Below are 17,589 nucleotides of genomic sequence, written 5' to 3'. Positions count from 1 at the left end.
GGGTCAAGGGACAGACACATCAACTGTTTTTCTTTGAAGAGATATCCAGAAAGGTTGTTGAGAGCAAAGCAATTCACCTCGTCCATATGGACCTCAACAAGGCATTTGATAAGATTCTGCACAGTGGGCTGCTCTGAAAGGTAAGATTGCATGGGATCCAAGGGGAGCTGGGGCTTCACGGAAGGAAGCAGAAGGTTATGGTGGAAGGTTATGTTTCAGACTGGAGGCATGTGACTAGTGGTGTACCTCAGGAATAGTGCTGAGCCTATTGCTGTTTGGGGTTCATATCAATGATTTGGATGAGAATAAGGTCGGCATGATTAGCAAGTTCGTAGATGATATGAAAGTGTGTGGTATTGCAGTTAGCAAAGATGGTTACCAAAAATTACAGGACTTTGATCAGTTGGGCAAGTGGACTGAGGAATGGTCGATGGAGTTTAATGCAGATAAATGCTAGGTGTTGTATTTTGGTAAGTCAAACTAGGGCAGGGCCTTCCTAGTGAATGGCAGGGCCCTGGGGAGTGTTGTAGAGCAGAGGGATCTAGAAATGCTGGTACATAGTCCCTTGAAAGTGGTGTCACAGGTAGATAGGGTGATCAAGAAAACTTTCAGTACATTGGTCATTCAGTACATCAGTCGGTGTGTTGTGTACAGAAGGTAGGATGATTTTACAGTTATAGATGTCAGTGAGACCGCATTTGGAATATTGTGTTCAGTTGTGGTCAACCTGCTATAAGAAGGATGTTGTTAAGCTGCAGAGAAGATTTACGAGTATGTTATCAGGGCTTGAGGGTAATTTGGACAGGTATATGGATAGGACAGATTTAGAGGGATATAGGCCAAACGCAGGCAGGAGGGACTAGTGCAAATGTGGAATCTTGGTTGGCATGGTCAAGTTGGGACAGAGGGTCTGTCTTCCATAGTCTACAACTCTATTCATGCAAGCTGACATACCTGGGCATTTTCAGCACTGTGTGTTTTTTATTGACAATGGATTCTACTTTTTGCTTTTCAGTTTAAGGCCTTTTCTGTTGATATTTAGCCTGTGTGCCAACATTGTTCTTCTAAATTTATTCACATTAACTACTCTCCCACAGGTTCCTCCATCCAATGAAGGTGCAGGTAAGAAACACATGAAGTGTTTGAATAACCACAACTGAACTTTCAGGCCACACAACTTGTAAAACTGTTCAGTTTCCATTTCACTCGATTTTCAGTAGCATCGTAATTTTTTTTTAAACTTAGAGATACAGCGCGGAAACAGACCCTTTTGGCCCACCGGGTCCGCGCCGACCAGCGATCCACGCACATTAACACTATCCTATACTCACTAGGGACAATTTACCAAGCCAATTAACCTACAAACCTGTACGTCTTTGGAGTGTGGGAGGAAACCGAAGATCTTGGGGAAAACCCACGCAGGTAACAGAGAGAACGTACAAACTCCGTACAGATAGCACCCATAGTCAGGATTGAACCCGGGTCTCCGGCACTGCATTCGCTGTAAGGCAGCAACTCTACTGCTGCGCCACCGTGCCGCTGTAAATGCATAACATTTTCTTATTGCAGAGACAAACTGTACAATATGAATTTCTTTCAAAAGTGAACAATAGATAATGGAAAGATTTCCAGTGAGACACAAGGCTGGTAGATGCGCGTTAATCACTTCAACGGTATACGATGAAGAGCTCAATAACATTCAACATTATAATTTTACATGGATATTCATTGGCATCTGTGATAATCTGAGACCTGTGATAATGTTTACTGGCTAAAATTGCACTCTCAGTGCAGTACTTCTCTTCTGCTTGAGATAGCAGAGAAGAGGACAGTGCAAGTATCAGGCAGAGCCAGCATATGATTCACCACTAGCGGATCATTAGGTGCAAGGTTAGTGCATGACATCATGAGAGGGGAGCACAAAAGTAGGAGTGGCTGTGAAAGCAGGAGAAAAAGAAAAAACTCCAGATCAAATATAATTACTATAAAAATCACTAATATTAAAAGAGATCAAAGTTCACAAAATTTAAAATCAAGATATCAAAGGTATCAAATTTCTCTGGACACTAATGGATGTCTTGATTCGTGTGTCTGGGTTAAATTTTTCCTTTCACAAACTAGTATATCTGCATATTTTTAAAGTAATGGAGAATGTAGTTCAGAGCCATCCGGTTTTCCCATACCTGTTTCCTTCCAAAGGAGGATACAGAGAATAAAAATAACCCGAGTATAAATACAAAGATAAACAAATGAAAAATGCCATAATTGTATCACGCCATTGACAGATTAGGAGTGTTGGGAGAAAGAGCAACGCACTTTAATCCATTAAGAGTTAAGCAAACAGTACATTCACATCAAAACAGTCCCCTTGCCATTAAGACAACAAACGAAGGTATCTTACATTACAAATATGCTGAAGATACAAAGTGCATTTTTCTCTGTAGTTATCTGCAGCCTCATTACAGAGTCCCTGCTCAATCTGTTACTGAAAGCAGGTGGAATTGATTCCACACTTTAGTGTTGGCCTTTACACTCGACTGACACTCCATGATTAGTGTTTGCAATTTTGACTTTGTACTGACGTATTATTAAGATTCCTAGACTGGCAGAAAACTCATTAGATCCTGCTCTGAAGGTGCTGATTCCTGCTGGTTGTTGCTCTGAAGATGTCAGCTGCTTTTCAGTACATTACCAATATGACTATTTATATAAGCCTCTCAGCAGCAAAAACCTGTCGCAGTCAGTCCCATGGCTATCCACACTCAATGGCTCATAGGTGTAGAGTCAGCAACAAGGATCACTGATGGATATACATTTGGTTTTTTCCTACTTTGCTCAGGGAAAAATATTTTACTGTTGAATGTGTGCAAGAGAATACTGGTTACCTGTTCCATTAAACAAATGTGCAGTGGTATACAGAACCATCTAGCAATTCTCTTCCACATGCTAGCAATAGCAACTAAGAGAGGTTTCTCACCCTAAATACACAACTCTTAGATAAAGAAAAACACTGGGCCATGCTAAACCATACTGGTCTGGCACTTTTATCCTTAAATGGTGAGAAATCATACTATCTGTGGCCAAGTCAGTGCTTCTCCGCTGTTAGAGGGTTTCTCTACGAGACAGAACACAGTGTTGGAAAAAAGCACAAGTCTAAGAATCAGCATTATATGCTATTAAATAAACACAAGTTTCACTTTCTCCACTATGGAACAAAGAAATAACTAAATAGCAGTTCTTCATTGGGCATGAAGATGCTGCCAAACCTCCACTAGATGGCAAATCTATCAAAATCAAACTATTTAGGGGAGTCCAGAACAAGGGGCCACAGTTTAAGAATAAGGGGTAGGCCATTTAGAACGGAGATGAGGAAAAACGTTTTCAGTGAGAGTTGTGAATCTGTGGAATTTTCTGCCTCGGAAGGCAGTGGAGGCCAATTCGCTGAATGCATTCAAGAGCGAGCTAGATAGAGCTCTTAAGGATAGCGGAGTCAGGGGGTTTGGGGAGAAGGCAGGAACGGGGTACTGATTGACAATGATCAGCCATGATCACATTGAATGGCGGTGCTAGCTCGAAGGGCCGAATGGCCTACTCCTGCACCTATTGTCTATTGACAGTAAGTGTTCCCCAATGATCATGTATGAAAGTCTTGCATTGATACACACTTCATTGTCTTTCAAATGAAATGGTTCACAAAGAGGTTTCTTAGAATTGCAGTGTCTTTCAAGTGCATTTTAATATTGATAGTAGAATAGGTCAACATAGTAATTAAAAAACAAATCGGTTTCTCTCATTGAATTGACTAAAAGCACTGTTGAATGGTAATCCACAATTCCTCCAGATATAATTTCAGTCAGCACATGCCATTTAAACAGAGCTGGTTTCCATAATGTTTAGCTTCAGTACAAAATAAAGTTGTGCAAAAAAACTACAAAGCAGTAAGGGTTGCAGTAATTTCATTCCAGACACCTCTGTTATAGAGCTTCATATTTACATTCTCGTGACCCAGCTGCTTTAAAAGCATTCAAATCCTTCCTTATCAAATAGGCTACTGACGCACTATATCTATACCCACAAGCCGTGGATTGGTACAAGTTGTGAATCTGGTACAGGCTGTGCAACTCAGCTGCCTATATGTCAGCAACAGTCAGTGTCTTCAAGAAAACAACAGAGGAATTAAAAAACATCAGAAGTTTTTCCAAGCTGAGGATATTAGAGGAAATGGACTTGTTTCTAAATCACTTACTGAGATTTCTCAGAAAAGTTTCACATAGCAGCAGGCTGATTCTGTGAAGCATTGCACAGGCAACAGTGTTTTACCCCAGAGAGCAATTATACTCCACAGAGCTTCTGCCAATCCCTTCCACAGGAAAGAGTGTTCTTCCGTGCATTTGCAAACAATGCATGGAACTCCTGCCACATCTGCTGGGATTATGTCCTGTCCAGCTACCGTTTTGGAAAGCAAAAACCATCGCAAGAAAACGTATTTGAAAATAAGTTACCAGAAAACACTATAGACATTTTCTCTTCTAAAGCATCAATCATTAGTGTGGGTACTTTCACCAACTCCAGATGCCCTCCCAAGTGACTGCACTTTGATGGTTCATCTCTACAGTGCCAATTGATGTACTCTCTCAAAGGTGCTGTTTGCATCATAAGAGGAAAGCTTAAATCTGTTCTCACCTGCTGTGCGAATGTACGAAAGGGGTCACTGAACAGAACTGACTGCGGCCTGATCATCGCTGTGGGAAAAATAGTAAATACACAGCAGAATATGGAGGGCTTAATAATAAGTAGAAATGCTCGGCAAGGTCAATGATCACATCACAAAGGGTAATTTGAGCTAAATTACAAGAAGTACTCTGAACAAGGTCGTGCAAGTTAATTCATTCCTTTCACACTGCTGGTGTTAGTGATCCTCCTTGTCAGCCTCCCACAGCAAAGTCAATACGAAACTGGCTGCTTAAAACAAGTAACACATTTCAAAATAGGCCAGCAGAAAGCTGCAAGTCGTCCTCTCCCTGTCTTCCACTAGCAATCCTTCCAATTTTACTCCACCTTTATGCCATGCCGCCATTTTGCAGCTCCCAAGGTAATGACTGATGAAAGGCAAAGGAGAAGAGGAGAAGGGGAATCAGTCTGATCCCATTTTCTATTAGGCTGCAGGAGTCAGCAGTTTGTATCCAGGCAGATGTTCTCTCTCTCTCTCTCTCGTCCAAGGACACGGAGGCAAAAGGTCGCAGCTACAGCCCTGGCCGAGTTGAATCTGCTAACACGGCTCACCACAAACTGGAGGCAAGATACGAGACTATCCTGCTGTGTGATTAGTTGGGCAAGGTGGAAAATGAATCACTCCTGTAGGTTATCTTGCTTCCAATACTGGCGCACAGCCATAGTATTCAGCAGTACACTATTAGAAATGTCTCATTGGATATTTTATTTTATTTTTTTTAAAACACCCTGGAGTAGTTAAATATTTACAAATAGATTTTGTGCAGAAATGCTATTGAGTTCATAAAGAAATCAACATGCAGACTTTAAAAAAAAAAACCCTATTAATAACTTAAATCTCACAGTAAACATGCACCGTTATATTCAGCAGGCTGTCACTTGGGTTTTAGTAGTGTGATGTGCATGTGAAATCCCTGACTGAACTGTGAAAATTCCCAGCAGTGATAGCACCTGTCCAAAGGAACTACTTTGAGCGGTATAACTTTAGGCTTATCTACAGATGGAAGCAATTTTACATTAATTAAGAACACCACAGGAAAAGTACTAGCACATTATTATAGTGCAATAGCTTAAATATTTCTTTTACAATGCTTTCTGCTGATCTGCAATCAATACATTGATCCCAGTGACAAACTTACACAGTACGCTTGTAGTAAACACCAATCCAGTTAGATATTCACACTAGCAACAGTGGCATTACCAATAGATGGAACTATAGGTTAAAAGATAACACAACAGCAAGAGGAAATAACTAACCACTTGCCTAACCTGGGCACATGCCTTAATGAAACTGCAAACTGAACCAAGACAGATCGTCACCACTTTAGAAAGAAGAGCCCAGCCAGCAGTCCATAGCCCATGACCAGAGAAAGGACTTTCAGAAGGCGGTCATGCTTGTCTTCAAATTCTTTAACCAGAATTTCAAAGAAAGTGACAAACAGAAATGTTCCCGCGGCGAAGCCCTGCAGCAAAACTGACGCGATCTGGCTGCCGAGGCTGTCGGCACTCTGGATGCCCATCCCAATGCCTATCCCCATGGGTATCATTACACTAACCATTAGGGCTAGCTTCAGTGCGTCTTTCATCGGCAGCGCTCCCTTCGCCATGCTCACTCCCAGTGCCACAGCAGCCAGCGTCTCGTGCACAGCCACTCCGATGAAAAGGTTGATCACCTTTGCTGCTTTCTCCTGCAACCCCAGAGCCAAACCTTCAAACACAGAGTGTGCAGACAGGGCAAATACCAGGCCGATCAAGCGCAAGGGGCTAGAGTGGGGCATCTCGGATACATTCAAAGAATGACAGTGCGAATGTGATCTGCGACTATAGTTGGTTTGACCTCGTCCTGGTGAAATGAACGGGCTCTCATATTCTGAATCACTGCCGCCTTCCGATCCAGCATTGATCATCTCCAAGTCAATAAACGATGGCTTTTCCTTTCGAAATGTCAGAATCAACTGCTCAATAAAGATAGTCAAGAAGAAGCCCACCATCATTGTTGTCTCACTTATTGGGTAGTCAGTAGATATTTTTCCAACTGAAAGAACCTCTTGAACCTGCAACAGGAAATTAAAAGAATTTTCTTTGAAAAAAATGCAGAAAAAAGACAGAAAAAGCTGAAAACACTGGAGAAAATCTTCACTTTCTACAAATGCTGTCTGAATTGCTGAGTGTTTCCAGCGTTTTGTTTTCATTATAACAAATTAAGAGATTGGTACAAAATTTTAAACTGAGCAACAAACAAAATGATTTCCAATAATAAAAATAGAAAATAGAGGATATGCTCAGCCAGTTAACAAGAGGGGAAGATGATGTTTCACATCGTCGGCTTTTAAATCAGAACTGGAATAAGTGCTACAGATGTGGCCGACTTAGAGAAAAGTGGAATGAGAGAATAAGTAAAGGATGAAGGGTCTTAATAAAGGAGAGGGTCCAAAGGCAGGAGACTGAGAATGGATGATGGCTCTAAGCAAAACCAATGGAAACGTGTAAAGATGAGTCAAATGAAAAAGAATTACTACACACTTGCTGTCCTACAAACATTTGTGGTGTGATGCTGAACTGTAGTTCGTGCAATTTAACTTTAGTTTATCTTTTAGCAGCATGGCCAACATTTATCGAAACGTATAAAATTATTAAGGGGTTGGACACGTTAGAGGCAGGAAACATGTTCCCAGTGTTGGGGGAGTCCAGAACCAGGGGCCACAGTTTAAGAATAAGGGGTAGGCCATTTAGAACAGAGATGAGGAAAAACTTTTTTAGTCAGAGAGTTGTGAATCTGTGGAATTCTCTGCCTCAGAGGGCAGTGGAGGCCAATTCTCTGAATACATTCAAGAGAGAGCTGGATAGAGCTCTTAAGGATAGCGGAGTCAGGGGGTATGGGGAGAAGGCAGGAACGGGGTACTGATTGAGAATGATCAGCCATGATCACATTGAATGGCGGTGCTGGCTCGAAGGGCCGAATGGCCTTCTCCTGCACCTATTTTCTATTGTCTATTATTGCCTGCCCTCTAAATGACCGCTGAACTGTGGCTAGCTTGGCAATTTTAAAGGGTGTTTAAAGTCAATCACATTGGTGGGTCTGGAGTCACATGTGCATTGAAGGAGACTGAGCTGTTTCTCAGCAAGGACATTAGTTAACCCAAACCACCCCCTCCCCAGGTACTTTCCCCTGCAACAGCAGGAGATGCATCACCTGTCCCTTTACCTCTCCCCTCGACTCCATCCAAGGACCCAGTCTTTCCAGGTGAGGCAGAGGTTCACCTGCACCTCCTCCAACCTCATCTATTGTATCCGCTGTTCCAGATGTCAACTTCTCTACATCGGCGAGACCAAACGCAGGCTCGGCAATCGTTTCGCTCAACACCTTCGCTCAGTCCGCCTTAATCAACCTGATCTCCCGGTGGCTCAGTACTTCAACTCCCACTCCCAGTCTGACCTTTCTGTCATGGGCCTCCTCCTTTGTCATAGTGAGGCCCAGCGCAAATTGGAGGAACAGCATCTTATATTTCGCTTGGGCAGTTTACACCCCAGCGGTATGAACATTGACTTCTCCAACTTCAGATAGTTTCTCTGTCCCTCTCTTTCCCCTCCCCCTTCCCAGTTCTACCACTGGCTTCCTGTCTCCTACTACATCCTATCTTTGTCCCGCCCCCTCCCCTGACATCAGTTTGAAGAAAGGTCTCGACCCGAAACGTCACCCATTCCTTCTCTCCTGAGATGCTGCCTGACCCGCTGAGTTACTCCAGCATTTTGTGTCTACCTTCAATTTGAACCAACATCTGCAGTTATTTTCCTACACATTAGTTAATGTCGAAATGTAAAAAGAGAGGAGTTGCAGCATTTTGTGTCGTTTTGTTAATTATTGCCAATCTACTAGTTTCCTGGTCCCCGTTATTCATCCTAGCTTTGTAAATTCTAAATGTACTAATCTACTTGAATTTAAATTCCCCACCAACACAGTAATTTGAACCCATGCCTTTGGATAAGAACCCAGTAATTTAACTACTATGATAAAATGTGCTTATCTGCAGAAATGAAATATTCTGGTCTGCATGGATTACTGTACTCTCTGTACTCCAGAGTTGTCCAGGCGACCAGGTATGGACCTTTAGCAAGAAGGACCCAGAAGGTTATTATCGAAGATAGACACAAAATGCTGGAGTAACTCAGCGGGACAGGCAGCATCTCTGGAGAGAAGAAATGGGTGACGTTTTGGGGGTCGACACCCTTCTTCAGACTGATGTCAGGGGAGTGGGCAGTACAGAGATAAAATGTAGTCCGAGACAAAATGTATTCGGAGACAGTAAGACTGGTGGGAGAACTGGGATGGGGGAGGGGATGGAGAGAGAGGGAAAGCAAGGGCTACTTGAAGTTAGAGAAGTCAATATTCATTCCGCTGGGGTGTAAGCTGCCCAAGCGAAATATGAGGTGCTGTTCCTCCAATTTGCGCTGGGCCTAACTCTGACAATGGAGGTCCAGGACAGAAAGGTCAATATGGGAATGGGTTAAATGTTGAGCAATGGGGAGATCAAGTAGGTTTAGGCAGGAGGACGCCTACCTGATCTCCCAGTTGCTAAACACTTTAACTCCCCCTCCCATTCCCACACTGACCTTTCTGTCTTGGGCCTCCTCCATTGTCACCCCAGCGGTATGAATATTGACCTCTAACTTCAAGTAGCCCTTGCTTTCCCTCTCTCTCCATCTCCATCTCCTCCCCTTCCAAGTTCTCCAATACATTTTATCTCTGTACTGCCCACTCCCGACATCAGTCTGAATAAGGGTCTCGACCCGAAATGTTACCCATTCCTTCGCTCCAGAGATGCTGCCTGCCCCACTGAGTTACTTCAGCATTTTGTGTCTATCTTCAATTTAAACCAGCATCTGCAGTTCTTTCCGACACCAAAAGGTCGTTAGTTACATAGGCCATAAAACGTCCAGGTTTCTCCTCCTGCTAGGAGCTTTTTAGACTACATGGTTTAGATTTATTGTCACATGCACTGAGGTATAGTGGAAAGCTTTACTTTCCATGCTATCCAATTCAATCAGATAATACTATACACAAATACAATCAAAAGGTTAAACTCAAGTATAATAGGTAGAAGAAACGGGAAGATAGAGTGCAGAATATAGTTCTCAGTATTGTACCGCATCAGTTCCAGTGACAGTGTACTCAATATGGAATTATTTTAATCATCCTTAGTTTCCAGGTGACTAAGTATGGACCTTTTGCAAGGAGGTTGCAGAGGTTTGAATAGTTATATATTCCATAAACAGCCCAGGTCTCTCCCCCTACTAAAGGAGCTTGGTACCGATGGCATAGGGGTAAACGTTATGCGCAATAATGGACTTGGAAGTCATAACAAGATTTGCACCTCTTTAGATTGGCTTTTTGCCTAGTTCATGCTGTGCCTTGGATCACGAGGCAAGCTTATAAACCAACACCGATGGAAGTTTATCTCTCCTTGGAAAGAAATTGTAGGAGGGACGGACAAGCAAATTGCACTTGAATTTTCTTGTCAGTTCTGCACATCCAGAAATCTGACCTACTCTTCCATAGAATCACATGGAATATTCAGTATAAACAAGTTAAATCTGCTCACAAATACTTCTATTCATTATCCACCCCTCATGTGCTTATTTTGCTAAAATGAATCTCCTTGATTAAAGTGCCACATTCTTTGAGTAAAACTGCTGCAAATATGCAAGTCAAGCACCCTTCAGAAGATAGAAACAAAGAACTGCAGATGCTGGTTAATACACAAAAAGACACAGATTGCTGGAGTAACTCAGCAGGTCAGGCAGCATCTCTAGAGAACACAGATAAGCGAAGCTTTGGGGTCAGGACCCTACAATCAGTTTGAAGATGTGGGTTACGTAAAGTTGGAGATAGAGTTGGGAAGATGCCTAGAGGGATTTGAAAATAAGGATGAAATATTTAAAACACGAGTCCAATGAGCACGAGTGTAAACAACAAATAATTTGTTTGCCTTTCCAGGAAAAATGGCAGGACAATGTAAAAACTATAAATTAAAGAGCATAATACTTTCTAGAAAAGATACAAAATGTTGGCGTAACTCAGCGGGTCAGGCAGTATCTCTGGAGAACAGGGATAGCTAACATTTTGGGTCTGGATCCCAGGGTCCCGACCCACAACATCGCTTATCCATGTTTTCCAGGAATGCTGTCTGACCTGCTGCGTTACTCCAGCACTTTGTGTCTTTTTTTTGTAAATGAGCATCTGCAGTTCCTTGTGTCTACTTTCAAGAAAGTTTTAAATGGTCTGGGTAAAGAAGAAGGGGAAGTAGATGGCACAATAATCTTACAATGTTGATTGAACTTCATCCCAAACCCTCCAACAAACCAATAGCTTTATCACCCCTGTTATAGTTCAAATGGAAACCCCAAACTTATTTTAAAAACACACTGAAGACGGCCAAATTTAATTTCACTGATACGGAACAAGCAGTGTATCAGCCAAACCACTGTACCATGGGTTCATCCAGCTGAACCACCATGTTTCAGTGGTTTTTTCAAGAATTTAATAATATCAAATCTTATAGAATCCTGGAAGTAATGGAAGTATTCTAGTTCGCAGAAGATTCTGATCGATCTTTAGACTGAATTGGAAATTTATGACTTGCTTACTACCTTCCAGCACTTGTTTCATTGCCCTGCTGATTATTGTTCTTTCAAGTGCAAAATCAAATACTTTCTTTGCCCATGCCATCCGAGATGCCCCATCTCGACAAGTCCTACCTGCCTGCCTTCGGCCTAGATACCTCTAAACCTTTCTTATTCATGTACCTGTCCAAATGTAAATGGAACTACCCCCTCAGACAGCTCGTTCCATGTACCCACCATCCTCTGTGTGAAAAAGATGCCCCTCAGGTTCCTATTAAATCTTTCCCCTCTCACCTTAAACCACTTTCCTCCCCCTTCGTGAAGGCAGCCATAAAGTAATCATCAAAAATCTTGCCCACATAAGCTGTCTCTCCACAGGTTATCGAATTTGGTTCAATTTTTTTTCTTAATTATCCTCTTAATGTATTTTTGGATTTTCTTTGATTTGACTTGCTAATATTTGTATAATGACCTAAATGTGTTTCAATAATTTCCCATTGTATTTCTACATACACTAACTGTATAAAACTCTCACTCTCTGAAATAAAGTTCTGCTTTGCCTTACTATGCATTTAGTCATGCAAAGGGCTCCAGATTTGGAAGCCTCCTCCTTTTGCTTTGTTGACGTTTATCGTGACCTCTCAAGTGCCTCCCTTCATAGACAGTGATCTACCTTTGTATTTGTTTCTGGTCAACTTTTGCCACATCATTTCTCAGCCTGGTAAGTTTGATTCTACGTAGAAAAAAGGAACTGCAGATGCTGGTTTACAAAAGAAGATAGACACAAAATCCTGGAGTAACTCAGCGGGATAGGCAGTGTCTCTGGAGAGGAGGAATGGGTGACATTTTGGGTCGAGATCCTTCTTTGGACTGAAGTCAGGAGGGAGGGTGGTACATAGATAAGGAAGTACGAAGGTATGAAAACAGGGCAAAGGGAATGGAGATCAAGGAAAATGTAAAATAAACCATTGTTAGCTGGGAGAAGGTAACAACAAAGCAAACAGAGAAAAAATGTAGTCAGAGACAGTAAGACTGGCCAGAGAAGTGGGAAGAGGAGGGATGGAGAGAGAGGGAAAGCAAGGGTTACTTGAAGTTAGAGAAGTCAATGTTCGTACCGCTGGGGTGTAAGCTGTCCAAGCGAAATATGAGGTGCTAATCCTCCAATTTTCATTGGGCCTCACTCTGACAATGGAGGAGGCCCAGGACAGAAAGGTCAGTGTGGGAATGGGAGGGGGAGTTAGTGTCCAGTGACAAAAGAAGAGAGTGCTACAGCAGTTCAGTGACTGTAGAAGGATCCTGACCCAAAACATTGCCTATCCATGGTCTCCTGAGCTACCTTAGACTTTGGAGATACAGCGCAGAAACAGGCCCTTTGGCCCACCGAGTCCATGCCAACCAGCAATCACCCCATGCACTAACACTATCTTACACACTAGGGACAATTTTACAACATACCAATGCCAATTAACCTACAACCTATCGGTATTTTGTGTGGGAGGAAAACAGAGCACCCAGAGAAAGCCCATGCAGTCACCGGAAGAACATACAAACTCCGTACAGACAGCACCCGCAGTCAGGGACAAACCCGATTCTCTGGTGCTGTCAGGGGGTATGGGGAGAAGGCAGGAATGGGGTACTGATTGAGAATGATCAGCCATGATCACATTGAATGGTGGTGCTGGCTCGAAGGGCTGAATGGCCTACTCCTGCACCCATTGTCTATTGTAAGGCAGCAACTCTAACGCCGCACCACTGTGATGCCTCACCCACTGAGCTACTCCAGCACTGTATCTTCCTAAGTTTTATTCTAAATCTGGTAAGTTTGATCTTCACCCTAGTTGCAACCTTTTTTTTTTAAAGCTTTGCCCTTTCCTCTAAGCCCATTGCCAGAGGCATTGCTCTATCAATGACAAAAAGGTAAACAGTCTCACCTTTTCCCTTACAACTGGCAACAAAGCATTAAAGCAGGTAGCCAGAAATATTCCACCGCCAAATGAACTGCAGATTGACAGCAATTTCTTCGACTTCTGTAATTTCTCATGGTCGGCTTGGATGATCCGAACAGGCATCAGGGAACCCAGCATCATCAGGGTAAAAATCACAACCATGCAGAGAAGCTTAATTATCAAAATATTCATCTTTGAGCACAAGCAGCGATGTCTCAGCTGACAGGGAGTGGGCTCGGCAGTGAAGATAGTTGTTCTTGTACTTTTAAAAATGATTTAATTATGCTGTCATCTGTTGTCTTCTGCCATCGTTACTTTCATCAAGAGGGTAGAATAATTCCTTTAAAGGTCCTCTTCGATGCTTTGATAGCATTTCCAATTGCATCTTAACTAGATAAAAACAAAATTATGACAAAAAATATATTTTCTCCTCTTCTATACAATTTATGCTGGTACCGTAACACTCATGTGGGTAAAGTAACAAGAAGCTTTATTTTAAAATATCAGTAGCTGACATTACATTCCTTGTTTAGGTTATATTGGGCGGAGAGCAGTATGACTGGAAAAACATGAAATGTAATTACGAAATGGATTGGCAAGGTTACAGAAGGGAAAGATTTTAAGACAAGAGTCAGAAAAATGAGGAAGTAGTAAGTAATATACCCAAACTGTATTTCAGTTATCAACCATCAAATTAACACACAGGATAAAATCCAACAAGGAAAGTTACTCTTCACAAGATATTGCCTCATTCCTTTCTTGCTGGATGAAGGCTTCTCAGGGAAAGCTATAACAATCCAGGGCCTGGATGCAGTCAAAATGTGTAAGAAGGAACTGCAGATACTGGTTTACACCAAAGATAGACACAAAATGCTGGAATAACTCACTGGGTCAGATAGCATCACTGGAAAAAAGGAATAGGTGACATTTCGGGTTCCTATTTCTTTCCTCCAGAGAGGCTGCCTGAAGTTACTCCGGCATTTTGTGTCTATCCTAGTTACAGTCAGTTGGCTACATTGGACAAATCACAATGCTCATATGCTCAACATACTCCTGAAACAGGCATTGTATTCTGAACTCCACCATGGGGAAATATTACCAGGTAGGCAAAAGAAAAGATTAATGGATACGAAAACAACATCCGTGTTGACTCATGGACATCTTGGCCCCATGACCACTCAAAGCGTAGAGGGAACACTCGGGATGGTATTGATAACCACGAGGTAGCGCAGCGGTAGAGTTGCTGCTTTACAGCGAATGCAGCGCCGGAGACTCAGGTTCGATCCTGACTACGGGTGCTGCACTGTAAGGAGTTTGTACGTTCTCCCCGTGACCTGCGTGGGTTTTCTCCGAGATTGCCCTAGTGGGTGTAGGATAGTGTTAATCTACGGGGATCACTGGGCGGCACGGACTGTTTCCGGCTGTATATATATGATGATGGTGATATGAGCCCATGCACTTGCATGTTACTAAAGCCCTGTGTTAGCAGCAGGATGAGCTCACCAGCTCATCGCCTCCATCTGCCACCCCATTAGGCACCTCCTTCCCAATCTGTAGAGTCGTCTGCAGTTCCCATTTTGGCCATAAAGCCCTTTCAGAACACAGAAATTAGAGTGAAAGTAAGTCATCCTCAATTGCCTAAGAAATAGATAATAACAAGTGTCTCATGAGAGGAATAAAAGGAGTAAATGCAGTCTTTTACCCAGAGTAGTGAAATCATGAACAAGGACATATATTTAAGGCAAGGCAAGGAGGGAAGGATTTAATAGGAACCTGATGGGTAGTTTTTTTGTACACAAAGTGTGGTGGGTATATAGAACGGGCAGACCCCCTCTCTCCACAGCCCCCCCCCCCCCCCCCCCCTCCTCTCCAGTTTCTCTCCAGCACCCTCCCCCCAGACCCCCCTCCCCTCCAGTTCCCCCGCTCCTGGACAGACCCCTAGCCCCAGTTCCCTCCCCAGACTGATCCCGATCCCTTCCTCCTTCCCCACAGACCCTTCTCCTCCGTCCGTCCCCCGCCTACTGACCCATCTCCCCACGCAGCTTCCTCACTGACCTGCCTCTCCGCCACCGCCGCCAGCCCGGGTGAGTGCTCGGCTCCTGATTGGACGCTCTCCGCGCCCCCCACCCAACGTGGCAGCTGATTGCTCTGACCGCCCGTCAATCACCTGAGCGCCCGCACCCTTCCCCGGGATCGCGCTTGCTTCGCCCCCCTACCCGCTCGCGCCTCCCCCTACCCGCTCGCGCCTCCCCCTCCCCGCTCGCGCCTCCCCCTCCCCGATCGCGCCTCCCCCTCCCCGCTCGCGCCTCCCCCTCCCCGCTCGCGCCTCCCCCTCCCCGCTCGCGCCTCCCCCTCCCCGCTCGCGCCTCCCCCTCCCCGCTCGCGCCTCCCCCTCCCCGCTCGCGCCTCCCCCTCCCCGCTCGCGCCTCCCCCTCCCCGCTCGCGCCTCCCCCTCCCCGCTCGCGCCTCCCCCTCCCCGCTCGCGCCTCCCCCTCCCCGCTCGCGCCTCCCCCTCCCCGCTCGCGCCTCCCCCTCCCCGCTCGCGCCTCCCCCTCCCCGCTCGCGCCTCCCCCTCCCCGCTCGCGCCTCCCCCTCCCCGCTCGCGCCAACCTCAGGCGGCCGCGGCCACACAGCCTGGCACGGCTCCGAGCGCTAACCTCGATACGAAGCGCGGAAGGTCCGAGTCACGAAATTAGTTGTAAGACTTTCTCCCGACTTTCATCTGCGTTACTCAGCAGCTGACGGAGGTCTTTAAATTCCGGCGGTAGAACAGAGGGAACAGAAAATGGTTCCGGGCCATCTCATAACAGACCGTGTACATAAACCAGGCTCGGGACGACAGGGAATACTATTGAAGGAGTTCCACCTACTTGGATTTTTTCTTTGGGGGGGGGGGGGGGGGGCATAAATTATTTTACCTGACAGTTCTTTGTCTGTTGTCATAGTCACGTAGTTTGGTTTATTGTCACGTCTACCGAGATACAGTGAAAAGCTATCGTTGCGTGTTATTCATGATTACATTACATTATTGTAAGACTATACATGATTACAATTTAATCATCCACAGTGTAAACATGTGCAAGATAAAGCCCTGTGAAGTCCGATTAAAGATAGTCCAAGGGTCTCCAATGAGTTAGATAGTAGCCTGGGACCGCTCTCCAGTTGTTGGTAGATCGTTTAGTTGCCTGATAACTGGGAAGAAACTGTCCCCGAATCACATCTCTGTAGCTCTTACCTTGCCAATGCAATGTGAAGTGTAAATGGAGCCAATGTAAGTTCATCTTCCTTTAAAAGAGGCATACATATCCATATAAGGTAGGACCTTTCAGAATATCCAAGTGTGTTTTGTCGCTATTGAAGTATTTTTTGAAAAGTAGCTCACCTTTTACTTTGGCATTGCGTGTTTCTCCAAACGATAATTATGAAATAAATATTCACTTATAAGTTAAAATTTCTCCTCTCCTCTCCTCTTCCCCCAAATAGCATCATTTGATTTATTAATCCCACACCAGAAAGCCAAACAGGACTTAATATCTCAACTGAAAGATGGATTGGTAACTTAGGAGAACCGACAAGTTGCCAAATCTGGTTGGACACGTCATTAGATGTTTAATAATGTGACATTTTCTGTTTTGGAAGCAATGTATTCATTAAGAGAATCCAACTACTTTAAATTCATAAAATGTAAATGTACATTATGTTGGACTGGATAATTTGTAAAGTTAAAGTACGATTTGGACACCAAACCTTTGGAATTGTGTAACATAGAAATGGTGCAGCAAAAAGGGCAAAACTAAGGGCAAACCACTTGCAACTATGCAGTGAATACTTAGAATTACTTGGTTTAACCCAAACAAATAAGATTGTGTATGTGTTTACAATGCTTATAATAAAGCATTTTAAGTGTGGTAGCATTATGAAATAACTACACCACAGAAACAGCAAATTTCCAACATGGGCCCATGCTGCTGTTTATGCATCATTCAAACTGCCTCTCACTCTTTTTCATCTCACCCCTTAACACAGGCACAATTTTATGTTTCTTTCTCTTTTGTGCTTATCTCATATCCTTTTAACTACATCGAGGTTGCTTGGCTCCATAACATCTGGGTCTATGAGACTCCAATCCTACCCTGATTTCACTATCAATTCAACTCAATGTGGAAAATTACCATAGTTGTCCTTTTCACAAAAAGAAATAAAATGTGGTAAATTATCAACTAATCAGTTTACTCCCATTCACTGCAAAATGATAAAGGATGTCATCAACAGTGCTCCCACGTGGCACCCA

The 17,589-nt window shown here is 43.8% G+C and overlaps 1 protein-coding gene across 7 annotated transcripts; it reads right to left on the bottom strand.

Moving 5' to 3' along the window:
* Window positions 1–2,302: 2,302 nt before the first annotated feature.
* Window positions 2,303–16,087, bottom strand: LOC144607092 (zinc transporter ZIP3-like). Of its 7 annotated transcripts, none has more exons than XM_078423684.1 (3): window positions 15,909–16,087; window positions 13,284–13,688; window positions 2,303–6,785 (listed from the first exon to the last, which is right to left on the bottom strand). In XM_078423684.1, exons 2-3 carry the CDS (start codon window positions 13,488–13,490, stop codon window positions 6,048–6,050), a joined length of 945 nt encoding a protein of 314 aa, XP_078279810.1. In that variant the 5' UTR covers window positions 13,491–13,688; window positions 15,909–16,087; the 3' UTR covers window positions 2,303–6,047. The 7 variants fall into 7 exon arrangements, with proteins under 7 accessions (XP_078279810.1, XP_078279809.1, XP_078279814.1 ...); XM_078423683.1 differs by having other exon boundaries at window positions 15,956–16,087; XM_078423688.1 differs by having other exon boundaries at window positions 13,284–13,683; window positions 15,956–16,087.
* Between the last annotated feature and the right edge of the window lie 1,502 nt (window positions 16,088–17,589).

The sequence above is a fragment of the Rhinoraja longicauda genome, chromosome 28 (genome assembly GCF_053455715.1).
Source record: "Rhinoraja longicauda isolate Sanriku21f chromosome 28, sRhiLon1.1, whole genome shotgun sequence".
NCBI classification, from domain to species: domain Eukaryota; kingdom Metazoa; phylum Chordata; class Chondrichthyes; order Rajiformes; family Arhynchobatidae; genus Rhinoraja; species Rhinoraja longicauda.
The sequence above is the reverse complement of the archived record's forward strand: the minus strand, read 5'-3'. Positions and strand labels throughout refer to the sequence as shown.

Coding starts and splice junctions, on each gene's coding strand:
- LOC144607092 (XM_078423684.1), bottom strand. CDS start 13,490: ATGAATATTTTGATAATTAAGCTTCTCTGCATGGTTGTGATTTTTACC. Junction 6,786..13,283: donor TGCCAGTTGTAAGGGAAAAG/GTGAGACTGTTT, acceptor TTCCTGTTGCAG/GTTCAAGAGGTTCTTTCAGT.